General features: G+C 43.2%; 2 protein-coding genes across 5 annotated transcripts in view; both read left to right on the top strand.

Moving 5' to 3' along the window:
- The window catches only part of pdcd6ip (programmed cell death 6 interacting protein), a 33409-nt gene extending 22009 nt beyond the window's left edge, over window positions 1–11400 (top strand). For 2 of the 3 annotated variants that reach the window (XM_063185321.1, XM_063185320.1), the window contains exons 12-19: window positions 46–215; window positions 550–798; window positions 2873–3007; window positions 4667–4761; window positions 5003–5126; window positions 5938–6036; window positions 6349–6548; window positions 10057–11400. In XM_063185321.1, coding sequence (XP_063041391.1) covers window positions 46–215; window positions 550–798; window positions 2873–3007; window positions 4667–4761; window positions 5003–5126; window positions 5938–6036; window positions 6349–6548; window positions 10057–10249 — 1265 coding nt within the window. In that variant the 3' untranslated portion in view covers window positions 10250–11400. The remainder of the gene's footprint in view (window positions 1–45; window positions 216–549; window positions 799–2872; window positions 3008–4666; window positions 4762–5002; window positions 5127–5937; window positions 6037–6348; window positions 6549–10056) is intronic. The other variant, XM_063185322.1, reaches the window with a different exon arrangement.
- A 2489-nt stretch (window positions 11401–13889) lies between these two features.
- The window catches only part of zftraf1 (zinc finger TRAF-type containing 1), a 10082-nt gene continuing 8215 nt past the window's right edge, over window positions 13890–15756 (top strand). The window contains exons 1-3 of one of the 2 annotated variants that reach the window (XM_063185318.1): window positions 13890–14072; window positions 14648–14995; window positions 15712–15756. The exon at window positions 15712–15756 is cut by the window's right edge and continues 194 nt beyond it. In XM_063185318.1, coding sequence (XP_063041388.1) covers window positions 14690–14995; window positions 15712–15756 — 351 coding nt within the window. In that variant the 5' untranslated portion in view covers window positions 13890–14072; window positions 14648–14689. Of the gene's footprint in view, window positions 14073–14647; window positions 14996–15099 lie in introns of those variants that run through there. The other variant, XM_063185319.1, reaches the window with a different exon arrangement.

The following is a 15756-nucleotide window of genomic DNA, read 5'->3' as shown; positions in this document are numbered from 1 at the left end:
CGCCTGTGTGTCCATGTGTGTTTATCTGTGTGCTTGTGCCTTCAGAGGGTGGCAACTTCAGGAATGTGCTGGACAAGGCTGTGTCGGCGGACCAGGTGGTGCGCGAGCGCTTCAACACCCACTGTGAGATGATCGGCCTCCTGTGCCGCCCCGAGAACGAGCTCAACGCAGCCATACCCTCCGCCAACCCCACCAAGACACTACAGGGCAGCGAGGTACGTAGCGTGTCCCTACGCCAACCCCACCAAATATGGGCTTGCCTGCCTATGAGGACCCAGGATCGAGTCTGGCCTGGGTCATTGTCCAAGCCTACCCTGTGTGTCATTTCCTCTTTTCTCTTCTCTATATTTGAAAAAAAGACTTAAATAATACCATGTACCTTACAAAGTGTAATGTAATGAGTTAAAGGACACCTGTTAATATATAGGTAGTAGTGAGTGTGTTGCCAACAGAGCTGGCCAAATATACTATACTGATAGTAATCAATAAAGGCAATCTAATCTAATCCGTGCTTGTGTGTGTGCGTGTGCGTGTTTCTTTCTGTACTAGGTGGTGAGCGTGCTGCGAGCGGAGCTGGCTCAGCTGGACGAAGTGAAGCAGGAACGCGAGGTGCTGGAGGGCGAGATCAAGTCGGTGACCTTTGACATGACCGCCTCCTTCCTGACGGCGCTGGCCCAGGACGGCGCCATCAACGAGGAGGGCCTTAGCAACGGGGCCCTGAACACGCACTACGGCAACCACACGGAGCGCGTGCAGAAGAGCCTGCGCGCCCAGGAAGATCTGCTCGCCAAGATACAGGTACGGACACAGGGGCGGAGCACCACATCCTGGGCTCTGTGGGCCCCATCCTCCTCCATGACATGCATGTATCCTGTCAGCTATACATATCGAATAGATATCAACTGGCACCACTCACTAAGATACAGCTAAAGTTATAAAAGTGTAGTAAGAGCCTGCACGCGCCCAGTAAAATTTGCTCGCTAAGATACAGTTATAGACAAAACAAGGGCACCATATCACCAGGCTTTGTGTAACTTCATTTCACTACATGTAAAGTGTTTTATGACAAATAAAGCACTTGAGCTTGAACTGTTTAACCTGTGCCAACTGGCTTATTGAATGAATACCAGCTACAGTAGCACTGCTAGACACAGGTAGCTGATGGTGATGACCAAAGACCCTTGACATAAACAGTACATAAATGATGAAACATTTGTGAAAAGGACTATTTTGTAGTATTTTTTCAGTATTATACAGAAAAAAATACATAGCTGAAGAGACATTTATGAAAAGGACTAGTTTGTTGTATTTTTCAGTATTATACAGGAAAAAAGTGCATAATTGATGACATTTATGAAAAGTTAAGGCTCGCCAAGACACAGTGGTAACGAAAATTTCATCAGTGAAATGCACAAGATGATTCCAGTAAGAGTCCTTGTGTGACCTAATTCCATTGCAGTCACTGGAGTTGTTCAATTGGCCTCAGGGTAGAAGCACAATGTTACTGTACTACCACCACCTTGTTAAGAAACTCCCCCATGAAACCTCCTGGGGATACGCTACTGTACCGACTTGGCAAATAGCCTGACCTGGCAAATAGCCTCATTTGATGGCCTAGTAGTAGTAGTAGTCGTAGTAGTGTCCTTCTCCCAGTGTGTAGCTGAGGTGAGCTCACAGTTCAGAGCCTGGGACTGGATCACACTGCATGACCTCAGCTTTACATCACTTCACATGTTTGAATGGGTCTTTAGACAAATGCAGATCTGTCTCTCTCCACCACTGTGAATGAATGCCTCTCTGACTCGCACAGAGATGATGACATGAAAACCTCTGTGTGATAATCTGACGCCAGTTGAATTAGCCACTGACGTAATCTGATGCTGGATTAATGATTGTTGTGCAGTTGCTATTGTTAGGCTATTGATTGGATTACTGATGATTCGTATGCAGAGTGCATGTTTTGCCCCCTTGACAACTTCATGAAGTTCATTTGCATATAGACCAATCATGCCCAGATTTCAGTTGGTTAACAGTGTGTTAACTTGTTCAGGATTCTTTACAAAACGATTTGAGTGAGTGGGCTCACATCGAATGCTCATGATGATTACCGGTAGTCAAAAAGTGACCCTAGCCTGCCATTCATTTTTCCATGGGTGTTAAAACAAACCCATTCAAGCATCAATATTTTGTGCTCCTTGTCTTTTGAACAAGCACAAACATACACTGCCCCCTTTAAATGTTTCTTCATTAAACACCTGGCCTGTCATTAATGAATTGATTAATTGATGCACTCATTGATTAATTCATTAAAGATGAGTTTCCAAATTTCTCCATACATGTCACTTTTTAACCCAAACCTTAACCCTGGTTACTCAAGATCTAAACTGATGATACACAAATTAAACCATAGAAAACTCCGTACACAATGCTTGCTCCCCTCAGGAATTCGCTACCCTGAAGAAGAGCACCACTTAACAGCACTCTTTACATGTTTCCGACATTTAGATTGGATAATTTAGAGATTTATTTCACAATCCCTTACTGTAAATGACCACTTAACAGCACTCTTTACATGTTTCCGACATTTAGATTGGATAATTTAGAGATTTATTTCACAATCCCTTACTGTAAATGACCTCCCATCAGGAGTTCCAAGACCCTGAAGCCTTAGATGTCTCTTGTCATTTAGGTAGATCTCTAGATAGGTTGGTTGGTTAGTTGGTTGGTTGGTTGGTTGCGTAAACGAGTCACTTTATTCACTCCAAGACAGGATTTTATCTTTCACATCTTTTCCCTTTTTAAAATAATTGTATTAAATGATTCCATTCCTTTGCTGTAACCACATCTTCTCTTCCCCCTTGTTGTTCTCCAGACCTCCCACCAGGAGTTCTCGGCCCTGAAGCAGAGCACCACCGAGGCAGACGCCAGAGAGGAGGTGCTGAAGAAGCTGGCCGCCGCCCACGACAGCTACACAGAGATCTCCAGCAACCTCAAGGAAGGCACTAAGGTATACATGCATTACTGCAGTGATTCTCAAACCTCAAAAAAGGTTGCGATGCCTTGAGATCTCTGTAACCCGAAGGAAGGCACAAGATTACACATGAAACTGATGTTGTGGAGAACTGGCTGTCCAGCTATCCAGAGTTCTGATTTGGATCAATGAGGTTTTTTTTGGACTCAGACATCAGGTGATACAGCCACAATGAATGCCTGTAAATTAATTTGTAATTGGTAATTATTAATGTACTGCAATGAATATATGCGTCTCAGATAATCCACTAAAAACAAAAACAGGAACAAAATTCAATCCATTCTATAGTGGCGTTAGTTGTGGTTGCACCACCCTGACTTGTGCGTCTACTAAAATGTCATTGACCCAGGTGCATAGAGCACGGTACCATGGAGGAGAGGACCTCAGGCTATTGATAAGTGCCCATGTTGACTCCAACAAATTGTCCTCATGGCATACACATACATGGGGGGCTTTCCAATCCATTATGGTGGTTTTGTAGTGTTGTTGGCCAAAGTTAGTGAGTGGTGATTCTTGCGTGTAGCAGCCAATTGAATTAGACCCATTCCCCCTGTCCTCCTGAAGCATGTTCAGGCAATTAAGTCAACAAGTTTAGGAAATTAGGTCAGTAGGGACTCCACTAGCTGTCTCTGGCCAGTTGTTACAGTACAGATATAGTAAACACAGATGAAAGATAAACAAAGTGTGATTTGAGCTGTAAATGCTGGATTGGCAATTCATACTAACGACACTGTAACTAAACTTTCAGGTTAAATTTGGGATAAAACTTAGCAAACGCTGCAGCTAAGAGTAATGGAAGTGTAAAATTAAGTTTTTATATTTATTTAAGTCCCTATTTGCGGTGTCTACTTTCCTTATCTTTGAGGAAATCAAGTCAACAAGTTTATGAAATCGGGTAAACAGGCACTTCAGCAGCTACACGAGTGTGGAGTGTGTCTAAAGCTTCTTGACACAAAGGGAGACGAAATAAAACACAGCTGTAAATGTGACCAGCCACAAGAAAACAGGCCACAAGTAGGCAGATTGAGTTAAACATATGTTCTAAGAGTGCAGATTCTAAGCTTTATAATGACACCTGGCACACATGGCAATCTGGTAATAGCTGAAGACTATGCAGCCTTTTGAATGTGTTCACTTCTTAAAGTAGACAACAGAATCCAGCTCTGAAAGTTTATCTCAGCCATCGGAAAGATATGGAGTTAGTGAAAGAAATGTATGGTATAAGACCAATACTGTTTTATAAAGCATCGAGTAACTTCTTCTACACCTCAAATTGTACATTCTGGGAAAAAATTTGAAAAGAAAACTTCATTGGTGCTCTGCGAGCATGTGACTCTGGGGTTGAAATCCAGTCACAAAGTCAGAGCCACACACTCAAAATGGTCATTTCTGTACTCTCACAATTTACACACACACACACACACACACACACACACACACACACACACACACACACACACACACACACACACACACACACACACACACGGATGCATAGCTTCTGCTCAGAAATGTTCAGATACTATACATACATGCATACAAATGAAATGTTTCTCTGTCTAAACTCTTGTTCATCACATTCCTCTGTTCACATCACATTTCTCTCTCCTTTTGCCCCTTCTTACCCGTCTCCAGTTTTACAACGACCTGACAGAGATCCTACTAAAGTTCCAGAATAAGTGCAGTGACATTGTATTCGCCCGCAAAACGGAACGAGACGAGCTCCTCAAGTAAGACTGGAGTTGTTTTTGGCAAATTGTTGATAATTTATGCTTGTGCATTCAGTCATCATTTATCTTGATTCATCATATCAGTCCACCTCATCTGATTATATGTAATATCTCTATGAAGGGTATGTGTTAACTTTAAGACCAATAATAATTAATAATCTATTAATTTCACAAGATGTTAAGAGTGCATCAGTCATGTTCTTTGCCTAATGTAACATCACGCTGTGTCTGTGTATTGCAGAGAGCTGCAACAGAGCATTGCCCGTGAGCCCAGTGCTCCCACATTCAACGTTCCAGCCTACCAGACTGGCCCTTGCCCCCCTCCCGGCCCTGGTGGGCCCACGCCAGCTCCACGCACTGTTTTCGTAAGTTAAAGACCGCTACTCAGTTGTGTTCGGATTCTTAGACATACCTGAGTAGAATGTACTGTTTCTGTGCCAATTTCCAAGTTTGTGACACCGTATGTTGGAGTCTTGAGCACAACTGTAAATGGCTTCAGTTCTAGTTGGCTTGGCATTGCTTCAAACGAGATCGGACAAGGATTGCAAACAGACAGTTAAAAAAATCATGAATATGTTGACTTGATCTCTGGTTGAGAGATTGAATTTTGAGTTTGAGTTTTGAAACTTCATGGTACTGAAAACAGATGGCTTAAGATTACTATTATTTTTTTTATTCAACTGCGTTCATGGTATCGTCCAATCTCGTTTCATATCATGTTAAACCAACAACTGTATATGGCAGGAGTTGATCAATTTTAATATGAAATTTTGATCTGGTTAAAGGAGAATTCCTGCCACTTTAAACATGTATTGCTCATCATGCTACTCTTGACTTGACAGTACCCGATGACGTGGCATTGCAGTGATTTGCCAGGTTTAACATTTCTTATCCATCTTAACATACTACAAATATCATCCCAAAACTTAATACATGTGTTCTAATGTATCTGCAGATGTTGCATTACTGTTGAGATGATATTTGGAGTATGTTAGAATGTATATTAGAATGGCCTGGATTTTGGAAAGGGCTGAACAAAAAAAAGGTACGTCAGATACTGTCAAGTCAAGGGTAGAGTAAGCAATACCAACCGCATGTTAAAACTGGGAGGGATTCTCCTACCACAGCTCAGATGATTTTGGTTTTGACTGTAATTGTTGGTGTGTCCATCCGTAGACCCCACAACCAACTCCCAACGCCCAAGCCACACCACCAGCCCGACCCCCACCACCCAGCCCGACCCCCTCCTCCACCTCCACCACCACCACTCCACAGGTTGGCTTGGTCAATCAACGTTGATCGGACAACACGGCAGTCAAATCGGAAGCCTGTTGACTTAGTGTTGTCCAAACTTGGTGGTTCTGTAAAACCTCTTGGTGGAAAAGTAGCTTAAATCTATTGATATTTATTGGTGGTGGGATCCAGATAATTTTTTGTGTGTAAATGTGTAAGTGTCACCCTGTCTCATTGTATGTCTTGTATGTCTCATTGTATGTATGTATTGTATTCCATTTAAGACAACGACAGCTAAGGACAAAGTCTTTCTTTTGTTTTTAACTTGTTTTGTTGTGTGTATTTTGTGTGTAGCCCCAACCAACTCAGGCCAAAGGTCCACCTGCCAGACCCCCACCCCCTGCCGTCACCCCCCAGGCAGCCCCTGGGGCCCCTCCAGCCAGCAGTGCTCCCCCCGCCGTCGGACCCCCTACCGGCACCAACCCACCACCAATGGCCCCCGGCGCATCGCAGGCACAGGGACCCCCATACCCAAGCTATCAGGGATACCCAGGGTAAGACACATGTACAGTATACATAATATACTATACAGTGCAGTAGGCATATACAGTGAGGAGAATAAGTATTTGATCCATTGCTGATTTTGTTGGTTTGCCCACTAATAAAGACATGATCATTCTATAATATTAATGATAAAATGTATTCTAATATGGAGAGACAGAATATCAAAAAGAAAATCTAGAAAATAACTTTGAAGAATATATTTTAATTGATTTATATTCCATTGAGGAAAATAAGTATTTGAGCCCTCTAGTCAAAGAAGACAAAATACTTGGTAGCAAAGCCCTTGTTTTCTCATTCAGAGGTCAGATGTTTCTTTCAGTTAATGACAATGTTTGTGGATATATTTGTGGAAAGGATTTTTTTGTCCACTTTTCTTTGCAAATCATCTCTAAATCATTTAAGTTGTATGACTGTAGTTTGGTAAATGGGAGCTTCTGTTCCCTTCACAGGATTATTATAGGGTTAATGTTTGGAAACTGTCTAGGCCACTTCATGACCTTAATGTGCCTCTGCTTGAGCTACTCTTTCGTTGCTTGGGCTGTATGTTATGGATTATTATCATATTGGGAGGCCAATCCATGACCCACCTTCAGTCTAGTGGTGGTGGGAAAGAGGTTGGCATGCAGCATTGTACGTTTATATGTCTCCCTTCATCCATTCCTTGACGATGTGAAGTTGTCCTGTGTCTTGGCCAGACAAACAACCTCAAAACATAATGTTACCACTTTCATGTATGATGTTGGAGAAGGTGTTGTTCTTGGGATCATAGGCAGCATTTCTCTTCCTCCAAACAGACCGAGTTGTGTTAATGCCAAACAGTTTGATTTTGGTGTTATCTGATTCCAGCACCTCCCAATCATATCCTAATCCAGTTGATGTTCATTGGCAAACTCCAGGAGAGCCTGAACAGGTTCCTTCTGAAGCAGGGGTACCATACATGCACTGCAGGATTTTAATCCGTTGTGGTATTAAGTGTTTCCAATAATTTTCTTGGTGATTGAGGTCCCAGCTGCCTTGAGATCATTTCCTAGCTCCTCCCATACAGTTTTAAGGTGCTTTATCTCTTTTTTTCTGGTTATTAAATTCCCACAAGGTCAAATCTTGTATGGAACCACAGACAGGCCTAAGATTGATGATTGATGATCATTTTGTATGTCCTAAAATTGGGAAGAAATGCACCAACAGCTTGCTCCTTTACATATAGGAGCCCATTTCAGCCTTGTTGAGTTCTAAAATCTTGTCCCTGACATCCTTTGACAGCTTTTTGGTCTGTCCCATGTTGGCAAGTTTAGTTTGATTGATTGACTGATTCTATGGACTGATTCTGCAGATTCAATGTGTCTTTTGTGCAGGTTACTATTAACAGGTGTGTTCAATTCAGATAACAAGTTGATTGGAAGTGCCATTTGATCTGCGGGATCAGAACTCTTAATGGTTGGCAGGGGATCAAATACTTATTTCCCTCAATGAAATATAAATCAATTAATATATATTCTTTAGAGTTAATTTCTGGATTTTCTTTTTGATATTCTGTCTCATCATATTATAATACATATTATCATTAACATGAAAGACTGGTCATGTCTTTATTAGTGGGCAAACCAACAAAATCAGCAAGGGATCAAATACTTATTCTCCTCACTGTATGCATACAGTGCACCGGTAATGGGCAACCTGGATTCAGATGCTACAATCCTGTGCCACATATTGGCAATTGGTCAGGTACAGCCAGGTCATTCAGAATACGTGGCACTGGATTGTAGCTTGTGAATTCAGGTTATCCAGGTAGTGCACAAATTCAAACACAGTCATATACAGAAAGAGGAGCCGACACACAAACACACGTATGCACATTTGTCGTGGGTACACTGAAATGCACACTTGCAGTGCACACACACACACACACGACACCCGTATGCATTCAGTGCACACACTTATAAAACACGCATAGTACACAGACAAGGACGCACGCGCGCGCGCGCGCACACACGCACACGCACACACACACGCACACACACACACACACACACACACACACACACACACTTAAAAATGCCTTTGAAATACTCTTTGTTGACAGTTGGTACAACATATTTCATATGAAATATCCAGCTACACATTCTGTGCTCTCTAAATAGTAATGTAAATACTGTATGTAGAGGTGGGTGATGCTACTTTCAAAGTTAAAGTTCTTCTTCCATCGTCATTTATAATTGGCCATAAATGTAAACAAGCAAACAAACAATCCATCGTCATTTCATTAATATTGCTGTGTTCACCATTATTGAATGCATGCTGGCATTGAATGCATTATTTCAAGCTCTCTTTATAGGCCAGTAGAATGGCCTGTGGTCAAACGCCAGGGTTTTCCCTCTCATACATATCTGTGATGCGGAAGTGTCTTGCAATGTCTCTGATTGCTCTCCCCCCTGCTCTGTGCATATCCGAGAGTAGCAACCAGCTGATAGATAGGTTAATTGTAGTTTTGTTCCACGTGGTAAAAACCTACTCAGCATTACCTCAGAAACATCTATGGGCAGTCATAAATCCAAGTGGCCGGCGCCTTGTCCACGTTACGTCAAAGGAACAGGCTTTTCTGGATTCGCCCCTTGCTCTGTATTGTTTCTGTGAATGGGAAACACAGCCGGTAGAGGTGACGTGCCACTTGCAAACACAGCATGTCTATGTAACTAGGGGTGACCCTCTGAATTTCAAAAGGAGTGAATAAAACGGGTGTTCAGTTCAAGTAGATCTTAAAAAACACACACAAAACAGCCCTGACGTGTGTTCTGCTTGGTTCTTTCTGATCACGTAATACCAGTAATTTCTATAATTACCTACCTGTTCACGTCTGGTTGAGTTGCTGAGGTAATTAAAAGCCGCTACACTCACGACCACCTTATTAGGTACACTTCCCTAGCTAATTACAAGCAGCTAGTTTTGTGAACAGTCCGAACAAATGCAGTGTCTGACCTTTTTGTCTCTGGGCGCTTGAGATTATGCACCCCCGGTGAGGTCTGTAAAAAAAAAAAACACAAAGCTGCCTAACCTTTTAAAAGGGTGGTAGTACTGTCACACCTGTGTGTTGGGGAATGCTTGGAAGGATACAAGTTCTGAGGAATGTTAAAGGTTCCTGTTGAACATCTCACACTTTTAGAAACAATAAGCACTTTTCGCTACAAAAGAAGAGTTTGATAAAGCTCTGGAAGTATCCCTCAAACCAGCTGGTGTGCTTTTGGAAAGTCACAAAGTAGAACTAAACAGTTGGAAAAAATCCCAAGCACTTGGCCAACGGTGGGCACGTACAAAGACGAGAGAGGTATGCATGAACTTTATATCAGATGAGAGAAGATGTCTCACTGCTTACCTGCATTCTCCTTGTTATTGCCGTTATGTAATGTAATGCCTTGTCTATTGTGTATTTGTGCATGCTACTTGACACCTTAATTTCCTCTGGGATTAATGCACGTTACTCTACTACTCTATTTTACATTTCAGGTACTACCAGATGCCCATGGGCTACAACCCCTACATGTACGGTGGCCAGTATCCTACCCAGATGCCCTACATGCCCTACCAGACACCCCCGGGTCAGGGAGGCTACCCGACGGCCCCCAACCAGCCAACCAGCCACCCTTACCCTTACCCCCAACAACCTGGCCAGCAACAGCCTTACTACCCTCAGCAATAAGCACTTACACCAGTCTCTTACACCCCCCCCCCCCTTACCCTTTAAAAAGAAAAACGTTACCACACATGTTCCCTCTATGTTCTGGGCCTTATACCACACAGCTAGCCCGTGCCCTATACAACACTCCGAGGCCTATGCTCTAACCCCCAATTCCTGTTACGCCTCAGTAACTTTTGCAGAGCTCTAATGACTTGACGTGGTGGTGTTGCCATCGACACCCACCCCCTCCACACACACACACACACACACACACACACCGCCCCTTTCTTTGCACCCCTAATCTGCACCTGTACGACTACTAGCCCAAATAACGTTCGCACAGTACAGTCCTGCTGTCTCAGCAATAATTACGTTTTTTTGTGCACTCTTGAACCCTGTTTAATTGTATGTCCTTAAAATAACTCATGGCACTGCCCTTATCTTGTTTTGATAACCTAATCCAGACGGTACCCATGCCCACCCAGTCCCACGCATTCCACTACCCATCCCCACCCACCCACTCAACGCGAGAAACGAGTTTCTATTATGCGGAGATACCTCTGAAAACACACCTACTTTTGTTTGTTGTTTTCTTTTTTATTGTTCTGTTGTTTGCATGTGAGAGTCAGTGCGCTGACTACTATCTTTTCTTCAGAAATACCCTATGGTCATTCCTGAAACCCACACCACCCTTTCACAAACACACACACACACACAATCACACATACACGCACACCACCTCACCTCACCCGACCATCCTCACTACCTTTGTCTTTAACTGACATCCAAAGTTTAGAAAAGGCGCTTGTTTGGGGCAGGCGTCTTATTTTTATATTGAGAAAAAAAAATTCAGTACAAAACCTTAACATGCTTGAAGGAGTTATAATCGTATAGAAGAGAAAAGCAAAGCATTATAATATTCTAGCGGGAGTTTCATGATTTTTGTGCACATTGCTGATCAATGTTTTTGGGAGGAGAAAGTCTGTTGAACTCTTTTTTTGTGTTTTGTTTAGTTTTGTTTTTTTCTTTAATTGCTATTCATGTTGCATTTACATCCATCATTCTAGTCAGTGCTTTTTGGAGGGCTTCACTGATGTAATTACTTTATTAACAATCAACTATGTTTGTGTTTTTATGTTTCCACGTGGGATTAAAAATCTGGACATAAAGCAGCTTTCAAGTTTGGTCTGTTGTGCTCTGTGTACGATATACAGTATGCGTGGTGGCAATGTGTGAGTGTAGGTGTTTTCCTTGTTAAAAGCTGTTTGGGATACATCTTAACTTAATATTATGTCCACTAACCCCACCCATTTCAATGTTTGTCAGGCTCCCACAGCATTTCCTGTCTGCTAGGCTGCCCATAGACCATCTGAATGATTTAGCATTCGCAACTGCTACCCAAATACTTTTGGTGCCACCCATGGATAACAAGGTAGATGCAAAAAAGTTTGTCGTTGATCTTCACCAGACTGAAAATGAAAATACTTGCACTTTTCTTGCATAGTCCTACACAAGACCATTTAATTCAGGTACTAAGTCATATCATTTGAAAGGCCATAGTTGTAATAGTTGTCAATAAGAATACGAGTTCTTGTCAGCAGGGATGTGCTTCCAGAATGCTGCACTTCCTGACATTTTCCAAGAAAACACTGATGTCACTGAGAAAGACGGCCTAAACTTCCTTACAAAAAACAGGTCAAGCTCGAGACAAAGACTCGCAGAGCAGATGAAAGAGACAGTCAAGTGTGCGTAAAATCACCTTTGAAGCATAACAATGTATGGCTGCAGTGATTTGGTGCTGCTGCTAGTGTTACTGTAATTATAGTGTGAGCAGAAAAGCCAGTCTAACAAGGCCAGTGAATGCCGTAATTGTGATGCACAAACACAAGAGGATGTACACTTAGTCAGAGAAGGAAGAGCTGGGTAGAGAGAACAGATTTATGACGTCATACAAAACAACGATGACCCAGTGACCTTATTGTTTGTTAACAATACGCACTTCATTCAAAAACAGACCCTTAGGGACCAAAGGATATTTTACTATTCAAAATAGTCTGTACATGTTTCAGTTGCTGTATTAGTAAAATTACTTTCAATTACATAGCTGTAAAGACTACATTTTCACTCCACATTCTTTTTCCATGTTGCATAACGGCATACAATGTCAAACAGATGTGCCGTTATCAGAAAAACCTGACCCTATGACTCAAAACTATCAGCTGTTGGTCAGAACCTTTTTGCACAACTGCCATGATCACAAACTGAAACATGTCTACTGAAATGTTAAAAAAAATGAATAATAGTAAAGTCTCTTTCTAAAAAAACAAAACAAAAAAAAAAACTTTTTTTTTTCCTATCCAGTGAAAGGCAAGCAGCTTGAATGACGCCCAAGGGCCATGTAGTCTTCTAGCCAGACTGGTTTTAGCACAGACAGAACACGTAGAGTAGTGTACTGCTGATGTTAAGATCCCACACCTTTCCCCAAAGGGCCCCCAGCACCCATATGACTGTCACCACTAACTCAAACCACAGCAAACACAGGTATGCATACTAGTTAGGGACGGATGGATGGATTTTCCCACCATTTTTCCAAAATTCTCACCAAAAGATTTTTTTAACATGAGACCTATTTATCCATAGGCATTGTCAGGTGAGCCTATTAAAGTTGACATGCCTTTTATTGTAACCAGTAAACCCAGAAATGTTGAGGACCTAATGTCATCTGAGGCCTACAGCATCTCAACAATACTACACTGTGGAATGTTGCATAGTTTTGGGTGTAGGTTTACTACCGGGCAAGGGTTGAACGCAGTGTTGACATGATGGAATTAGGAGAATGTGCTTCAAGGAGCTTGTGGCTTTACATATGATCAAAAAGCCCGAGAGGCTCTTAGTACAATGTTATCTGCAATGTGCTGATCAAGCACAGGGTTTTTATTTTATTTTAAGAAACTCTAAATATGTTGTAAAATAAACTGGTCTCTGTGATTATAGTAAAATGTAATATCAAATTTAAAAAATGCAATTTCATTTTAAGGAGTGATTTTAATAAGGCGAGACCAACGCTATGTGGGGTCTTGGACAACATACTGAGTCCAGTGACTTGTGTCAGTGGCTGGTCCCGTGCTTGTCTTTTCTTTGCATAAATTGTTGATCAATAATACAATATAGAAAAGAATAGACCTAATTCAATTAGCCTTAGACTAGAGCCAAGTCTCCTCGGGCGACATACGGAGCCTCCTCATTCCAATGTCAGTCCTAAACTGTTTGGCATGATGATGGTAGTAGGCAGCTGTTCTGCTGTGGTGTCATTTCAGTGCCACTGTCAATGACCACGTCCCTTCAAATGACACCCGATCCGAGCGTGGTCCTGTCCAGAAATGGATTGGTAACCATACCCAAACGACACAAACTCGGCATGTGGCAGACAGCGTTGGTCCTCTTCAGTTGCAATGCACCCACTGTTGGTGAAGCTCAACTGCTGAGCGTGCGTGACAGAAACTTCATGTTGAAAGTCTGTAACAGCACAGTTTACCATACCCACAGAACTGTGAACAGCCACCCCCACCCCCCGAAAATCAGGCATATCCAGCATCACAAGGACAAGTTAAAAACACCGTCAACATTACCAGCAATGCGACCTGTGATTCGGTGGGCCACATGACTGGCCAGTAGCACCGCATCGGATTGGACGCGAAAGAGGTCGGGATAGTTGAGGGGGAGGGGGAGAAGGAAGGCTGTAGGGCAGAGTAGAAAAATACATGGCAGTGAGAATCTAAACGTTTCTTTGCAAACACCGCAGAAGAGTATTGAGACAATTCGAGCGAGGCGTCGTAAACAGTCGGTAAGAGTCAGGGGACTGCAAGTTGTCATTGCACAGACGACGGATTGTTTTGGCCGTAGATTCTGTGCTGTCACGGTGGGGGTACAATGTTGACAGAATCAAGCTGATCCATCAGTTGTCGTTTGTTTTGTTCTGGCAGCTAGCTAGCTAGCTAACGTTAGCTAAGAGGACATTCACAGCTGATATTGGCTAGCTGGCTTGAGTGTTTTGAGAACTGTTTTGCTACTAACGTTAGCTCCAAGTTTTAACCACAACGCCAATGTTGACGACATACTGATGCAATTATTGTCGAAGTTTGCACAGTTTCCTCCTCATTCTGTGCCATTGCACCTGGAGGATGTTATTACCAGGATACCATTCTGTCAAAATCATTAAACAGATCTGTAAACAACCACAGATCTGACCTCTTGTATGCTGGCTTGCTAGCTGCAGAACCACTAACGTTAGCTAACTGGCGAGCTAGTTTAGTTTAGTTATTATCACAACTATCTGCGTATATTATTAGTTAACAGCTCAATTCGCAGTGCGCCTTCACGGTGAACTTTTATCTGTGACTGTAATTAATCCTAACCCAGCACTCCGGAAGGGACACTAGGGAGAAGACGAAAGATTCGCCAATGGCTTCGGCAGAGGACCGTGGGGATTTGGGGGTAGCAGCCGCCTCAGGTTCCTCCGGAGGGGGGCACGTAGTCGGGGCGATGGGAGCAGGCCTTGAGGCCGGACCAGGGGGCGCTGGACTGCCAGGAATTCAAGAAGAGCCAGGGCTGCGAAGAGAGGCCTCCAGTACCGACACCGACCCAGACGCACCACCTAAGAAGCGCGTCAGACTACAGGAGGGCGAAGCTGGCAAGCTCGAGGAGCGACTGTACTCGGTGCTCTGCTGCACTGTGTGCTTAGACCTGCCCAAGGCGTCGGTCTATCAGGTAAAACAAACTGTTATTAATTAGCGGCGGAACGCTAACCCGACATAGCTAATTTGCTTTGGGTACAGTGTATGACTGGCACGTAATCCCCCTGTCTGTCTTAGCACGCTTACAGAATACTGGCCCTGTCCCAGGCAGTCAGTTATCCGACTTGCCCGAACATGCCAAGCTTATTACCATAGGCTAGGAGGACACTGGAGGTCGGGAGAGGTGACGTACTACTATTGCTGGCAGTGAAGAGGAACGTCCCTGTCATTCAAGTCGCCTTGGATAGTTGCGCGTGCGGTGACGTGACATAAAATGCCCGACCTCACCTGTAACCAGTTCACTCAGAACGCCTGAAAAGAAAATGTCAACAATATCATAGCAAATAAACGTAGGCTTTTATTGCTCAGTTTCCACTGACAGTAGTTTGCATTGCTATCACTAAGTATGGGGTAGCCTAGCTGTTGTGACAGTTGTCAGTCCTGAAAACATCACAGTAGATCTAATCACCTCAAAAGAGAAAGAGAAAACGCCCCAGTGACCTTAAATCACTTTAAAGTTGCACTTTGTTTTGTAAACTCTTGTTGATCAACCCATCTAAGCTGTGTGTGCGTGTGTGTGTGTGTGCGTGTATGTGCCTGCACGTGTGTGCGTGTGTGTTTGTGTGTGCGCGTGTGCGCAACATGCATGTCCATGTGTATGTGCGTGAATGGTGTATGCGTGGCGTGCAGTGTACAAACGGCCACCTGATGTGCGCCGGCTGCTTCATCCACCTG

The sequence above is a fragment of the Engraulis encrasicolus genome, chromosome 20 (genome assembly GCF_034702125.1).
Source record: "Engraulis encrasicolus isolate BLACKSEA-1 chromosome 20, IST_EnEncr_1.0, whole genome shotgun sequence".
NCBI lineage: Eukaryota > Metazoa > Chordata > Actinopteri > Clupeiformes > Engraulidae > Engraulis > Engraulis encrasicolus.
This window is presented reverse-complemented; position numbering and strand designations above follow the sequence as displayed.